Genomic DNA, 6,000 nt, shown 5'->3' with positions numbered 1-6,000 from the left:
GTTTTTGCCAGTGCTATTTCACAGTCTCAGACCATTAAACAGTCAAAATCCGCCTGATCCGGTGGGATGCCCTGGAGCTGGGTGCTGAGGGTGCGCCCTGTGCACTTTCCAGCACGTTTGGGTGATGTGTGATGTTGATGTTGGGCTCGTCGCCGCCTTTCCCAGACTGCTTTATGTCTGGCAGAACAGACCATGCGCGGTCGCCATATTACGGAGCACCCCTCCCCTTCAGTCCCGTCACAGCCACAGCACAGAGCCACAGCGGCGGCACAGGAGGAGGCTACATACTGAACAACGCTATCGCTGGGGAGGACCAGTGATACAGCAAAACCAAGAGCAAAACCAAGCCTGGGTGGAATGGATTAAACCTTCTCACGTCGCTGCTAAGTGATCTCATTCGGTTTTACATCACCGTGCATCGGATAAAAGGTTGCGTGTTTTAATTTTCTCTCCTTTGAGCACATTCAGCAGCGAAAACGGCTCAGTGTAGTCTGTGTTTAGCTAGCCGGTGATGGAGACTGGCAGCTAGCTAGCTGACGTTACTCCTCTGTCCGGCTAGCATCTAATTCAACGCTAACTTACTCAGCAGCTTTTCTGCTTAGCACTACGAGTGATCACCACAAGTTAGCTCTTTACTAGACCTTCAAAATGCCAGCTTGTGAATAAAGAAGGAGCTACAAGCGGATAACACCGGCAAACTTCATCTGGCATCAGCTGACGTTAGCTTGCTAGCTACTCAGCACTAGCTTCTTCTCCTGCTTCGTTGCTGTTAACGGAGAATACTGGATTGTGTATGAGAGGCTGTAAATATTGGCACAACTTTGCCTGAATTCTCCGAACATCCACCAGACACTTGGTTCAGTTATTTATTTTTGACTGTGTTGTCTGTTCACCGTAGTTTTGTCAAAACGGCGCCGCTAACGAACTGCAACCTTACGGCTTACTGTCAGAGACCAACTACCCCCCGGATTTTCTCGAAATGCATCATCCGGACCCTGCAGGAGACTCTGGCAGTGTTAGAAAGATGGCGCACCCGGCTGTCTTTCACAGAAGGGGTAGTAATACAGGCAGCGGGAGCGGCTCCGCGCTGTCAACGCCGGCGAACTCGGTTGTCAATAACAGCCACGTCGCGGCCGATGATTATCAGCCCTCCTTGTTGATTCAGTGCCAACCTCCTGCTGGTTCATCCTCCCCGGGTCCCCATCATCCTCCACCCCACAGTCTGAATCTGCTCTCCCAGCCCCAGCCCCCCCAGTCATCCGGAGCTCAGATGAAAAAGAAGAGCGGCTTCCAGATCACAAGTGTGACCCCAGCACAAATATCTGTGAGCACCAACAACAGTATTGCAGAGGACACCGAGAGCTACGACGACCTGGACGAATCCCACACTGAAGATCTGTCCTCCTCTGAAATCCTGGATGTTTCCCTGTCCAGAGCGAATGACATCGTTGGAGGAGAGAGGAGCTCCTCTGAGGAGACGCTGAATAACTTTCATGAAGCAGAAACCCCTGGAGCTGTCTCCCCCAACCAGCCTTCACACCCACATTCCCTGAACCCAGCTCCACAGCATGGAGGAGCCATGGTAAATGGGACTGTGCATCATCACCACCACCACCACCATCATCATCCTAACCAAGCCCAGGGCTATGCTGCATCTTCTGGGTCTGGGAATTCCTCATCTACCCTTGCTTCTGGAGCTTTATCTTGTGTCACCCTGAAAATGCCTTCTAATGTCGGGGTACCTCAAGAGAATGTTTCCCAGGCTGCTCCTCCAAGTGTAGTGGCTCAGACTGTGGGGGTTGCGGCCCCGGGATCTGTCCCTGGAATGCATAGCTCTGCTGTGGGCACTACAGTTAGCATAGTTAATCCCCAGACCAGCAGTGTTAGTAATGTGAATATGTTGAGCTCTGCCAACGTGCCTGTGAGGGGGGGGATCAGCACGAGTGCTAGCAGTAGCAGTTGTGGCTTTCCTCTCAATGTGATAAGCAGCAGCGGGGGGAGTGGAGGAGGAAGTGGTGCCGTTGGGGGTAACCTTATGACCACCACTAAAGTTAACATGATTCAGCAACACCAAAACATCAATTCTAACATCACTATGACTCTGACAAGTACTACTGCTGCTGCTGCTGCTGTTGCTTCTGCTACCAGTGCCTCTGGAACGATGGGAGTCACCAGTGGGATCCAGGGAAGAGTTGGATCTGCTGTAATGCAGCCCATCAGCGCCCCTGTCACAGCTGTGGCCACTGCCCCTTTAACATCAGCACCTGTTCAACCTGCTCCAGCTCCTGCGATGACTACAACCAGTTCTCGTTTCAGGGTGGTGAAGCTGGACTCTAGTTCTGAACCCTTTAAGAAGGGCAGATGGACATGCACTGAATTTTATGACAAGGAGACCCCAGCCTCTGCTCCTAGCTCCTCCGCATCTGACACAGGGTCTGTTAACATGCGTCAGTTTGTTTCTGATAGTTTCACTGGGGCCTCAGAGAGGGAGAGCACAAGTGGGAGTTCTGTGAGTAGCACCATCAGTACATTGAGCCATTACACTGAGAGTGTGTGCAGCGGAGAGGCTGGGGGAGCAACAGTGACCCAGCATGCCCAGGATTACGCCTCCCCTCCCCAGGGCTTTCAAGCAATCCTCCCCAGCGGCTTAAGTATGGGAGTGTCCCAGTCCCAACCTCACATGCACCCCCAGGATATTACCCATTCACATGTGAAGACTACTGTGGCCCCTTCTGTTCCCACAAACATCCACCAGCCTGCTCCCATGTCAGGCCACCAGACTACAATTGGACACCCGACCCCTGCTGTACCCCAGCAACAACTCACTTATGCCCAGGCAGTTGCTAATCAACCCACAGGCTCTGCACAGGGCCTAGTGGGTGTTCAGCAACAGAAGATGGGTTATGCTTCTATGCCACAGCAGCCAACCGCTACCCCCCAAACTGCCCCAGTGCAGGTCAGGCCACCCGAGTACACCCAGCCACACCAAGCGGTCCCTCAGGCTGCTCCCTCTCAACCTCTGTCCAACCAAACTGGATCAGCTACCACTGCACCTGCTAACGGCCACATGATGGGAGGCCCGCAGCAGTCACACCAAACACTCCTCCACGCACCGCCCCAGCAGCCCTCTTCTCTTCAAGCCACCACCTCCAGTATGCCCTCTCATGTTGGAGTAGTCGGAATTGGCCAGCAGCCTCAGAGCCACCCTGGCCATCTGGACTGCCAGCAGCAGAAACCCCAGTCACTCCCAACACAAATCCAAACCCCGGCCCTGGGCACTCAGCTGCCTAATACAGTCCACCAGAGCCAAGTGTCTGCACCAAGTGTGCCTCCTGCTCCCAACCCTCAGAGCGACCCCCAGGCTCAGTCCCAGCCCATCAACACTGGGAATAGTGGAAGGATGCCCCCGCAGGGTGTCCCCCAGAGCCAGCCGTCTTGTGTCAGCTTGTCCCAGGACCCCAGCAGCGCACAGGCCCTGGCTCATGCTGCCCAGGCTAGTGCTCTTTATGCTAGTCTGCCCACCTTTACCACCACCCAACTGCAGGATGCTCAGCGGCTGCTTCTCCAGCACCAGTCGGCTTTGTTAGGGCTCCCCAAGCTGGCTGGAGGAGAGGCAGGGTCAGGATCTAATGCTGGCCAGGGTCAAGAAGCTGAGGGCAACGCTGCCGCCGCCGCCAGTGCCTTAACAGCATCAGCTGGTCTCAAGACTGTAGATGGAGAGGAGGATGGGTAAGAGACCCTCTTTATTTTTTTTTTAAATCAGCATTTTTATTTCGATTTAACAGGAGTGGTATTGATTAAACATAAAAAATACTCATCTGAATTCAAATCAGATTTATGAGTCATACTTTGAATTAAATGGGTGTTTGTTTGTAGTTTAACTTTGCATTCAGAGACAGTTTGAAGCTGGACGGTTTCACTAGTTGCTCTCCCTGTGGCATCTGTGAGGGAAGAAAAGTGTTATTGTTGTCGTAGACAGTGGCCGGGCTGCCACAGTCTGCCTGGCCTCTGTCTGCGGGACACCGTGCAGGACTCAGCTGGATGTGACGTCTTGTGTCTTTATCAAGTAGCTGCAGTGATTAGACATTTTACCTAGCCTTCCTGACTGCCTGGTTGTTTGAATCCTGTCCACCTTGCAGGGCACAATTTCTGCCGGGTGCACAGTTTGCTGCAGGCTCTCTCAGCACATTTGTTGATGATGAGCAGGATACAAAGCGATGATTGTATGATTATTTAATTAGAGGGAGAGAAATGTGGGCAGCTGTGAGAGAAATGGAATAAATGGTCAGATTACACAAAAATAGCTCAAAACATTGCAGCCAATATATAACCTTGCTCTGCAGTTTATCTCATGTATTAAGGATGGAAACCTTCAAAGCTTTCTACTGTTGAGTTGAAGAAGCAATGTTCCTTTACTTGTTGACATGGAATGTGCAGCGCAGCACTCCTTCTCCCTCACTAAAAGCTTATTGATTTTATTAAGAGCTCTATGTCTTACTCTCTCCACGCTCTACATTCTTTCTCTCCCTTTTTCTTTATCCTTTTTGTCACTCTTACCTTATTGCCATTTTAGGCTATTAACCAAATAAAATCCCTGTGGAATGTCTTTCCAATAATGAGTGTTAAGACCTGATTTTCAGGTTACTTTGTACTTTTAATCACTTTGCAGAAACTAGAAGTTGCTCACATTTCACTCATATTTCAATCTCAAGCCGTTTTGCCTAACTTGAAAATTAGGGTTAGATAATATGGCCAAAATGAAATGTAAGTGTAATTTTATACCATATGAAGGCTATCGCAATACAATTGTGTCTAAATCTAAATTCTGTGAGTTTTTTTTTTGTTTTTTTTTAAGTAACCACATTGTACATCACAACATAAAAGATAAAACTGCATTTTAGATTTAATCTATAGATAAAACCTGTCCTTTCCTTTAGTGTCTGCTCATCCTAAATCTTTAAAAAGATAACAGTATGGTCAAAATACATTTGTGACATTCTATATTGATGAATTCTACTCTACTCCATGTTTTATTGTCACTGTCTTCTTCTGTGGTGGTTGGAATCCTAGCTCAGATGTGAATTATCAGCCCTCTCACATTACATGGAAAGGTGTCCTGTTATCCAAATCATGTAATCTTTGGAAGTAGCTGGATTTGTGAGCTGATGAGAGAATCCATCCCTGGTTTGCGGTATAATCTGTTCTAATAATGTAGCCAACGCATTAAGGCTTAGTGATACCGTCACTGTTGGAAAATGTGTTTCCTACTCTACCTGTAGATGTACTGGTGTATGATCAGTCTTTTATAGTATGAAGGTTATTATTATTTATTGAGGGAATTCAGGTTGATTTGTATGTTGAGGTTTTCATTATGATCACGATGAAGCGTTAAGCATCAAATCAGTGGATATAGGGATGGTTTAGTATCTGTATGAGCCAGCTGGATGGGTTCTGATGGATGGCTGCTGTTATCACATGACATTGAACTCAGAGGAATGTAAAATCTATGGGGGATCAGGTGGATTATTTCCTCTGATGATAAGCAGTGTGTGTTGGCCAAACCAGAGCCCTGGTCACAAATGAAATGAATTCACAGTTCACTTCAATCCGTGTATCATTCGTTCTTTTCATATTCAATTGAGAATCCACAATCGGAAAATGAAAAAATTACTTGTTATTTCATTATTCATGTATAAATCAGAAAATGAGTTGTTTTTCATTCTTTGTACGCACAAATTGAAAATTGGAAATAAGCAAATGGACCAAATGTCGGGTTTCATGTTGATATTTTTTATATCCAATTTGGTATGACCCAGAAGTTACTGACTTCTTCTTGGTTGAAGCTGGACAATCATGGGTTTGCTAGTAGTCTGCCTAATGCATTCTGTGGTAATGGAGAATTTTGTGTTATTCAGAGGCTGGGTATGATCCAGAAGTTACTGACTTCTTCTTGGTTGAAGCTGGACAATCATGGGTTTGCTAGTAGTCTGCCTAATGCAT

The 6,000-nt window shown here is 48.0% G+C and overlaps 1 protein-coding gene across 1 annotated transcript in view; it reads left to right on the top strand.

Annotated features, from left to right (window-relative positions):
• The first annotated feature begins 246 nt into the window (after positions 1 to 246).
• The window catches only part of LOC115412185 (TSC22 domain family protein 1-like), a 49,481-nt gene continuing 43,727 nt past the window's right edge, over positions 247 to 6,000 (top strand). The window contains exon 1 of the mRNA XM_030124528.1: positions 247 to 3,729. Within this exon, the coding sequence (XP_029980388.1) occupies positions 980 to 3,729 (2,750 nt within the window). The 5' untranslated portion in view covers positions 247 to 979. The remainder of the gene's footprint in view (positions 3,730 to 6,000) is intronic.

The sequence above is a fragment of the Sphaeramia orbicularis genome, chromosome 21 (genome assembly GCF_902148855.1).
Source record: "Sphaeramia orbicularis chromosome 21, fSphaOr1.1, whole genome shotgun sequence".
NCBI lineage: Eukaryota > Metazoa > Chordata > Actinopteri > Kurtiformes > Apogonidae > Sphaeramia > Sphaeramia orbicularis.
Note: the sequence above shows the minus strand (reverse complement) of the source record. Positions and strands in the feature narration are given on the sequence as shown.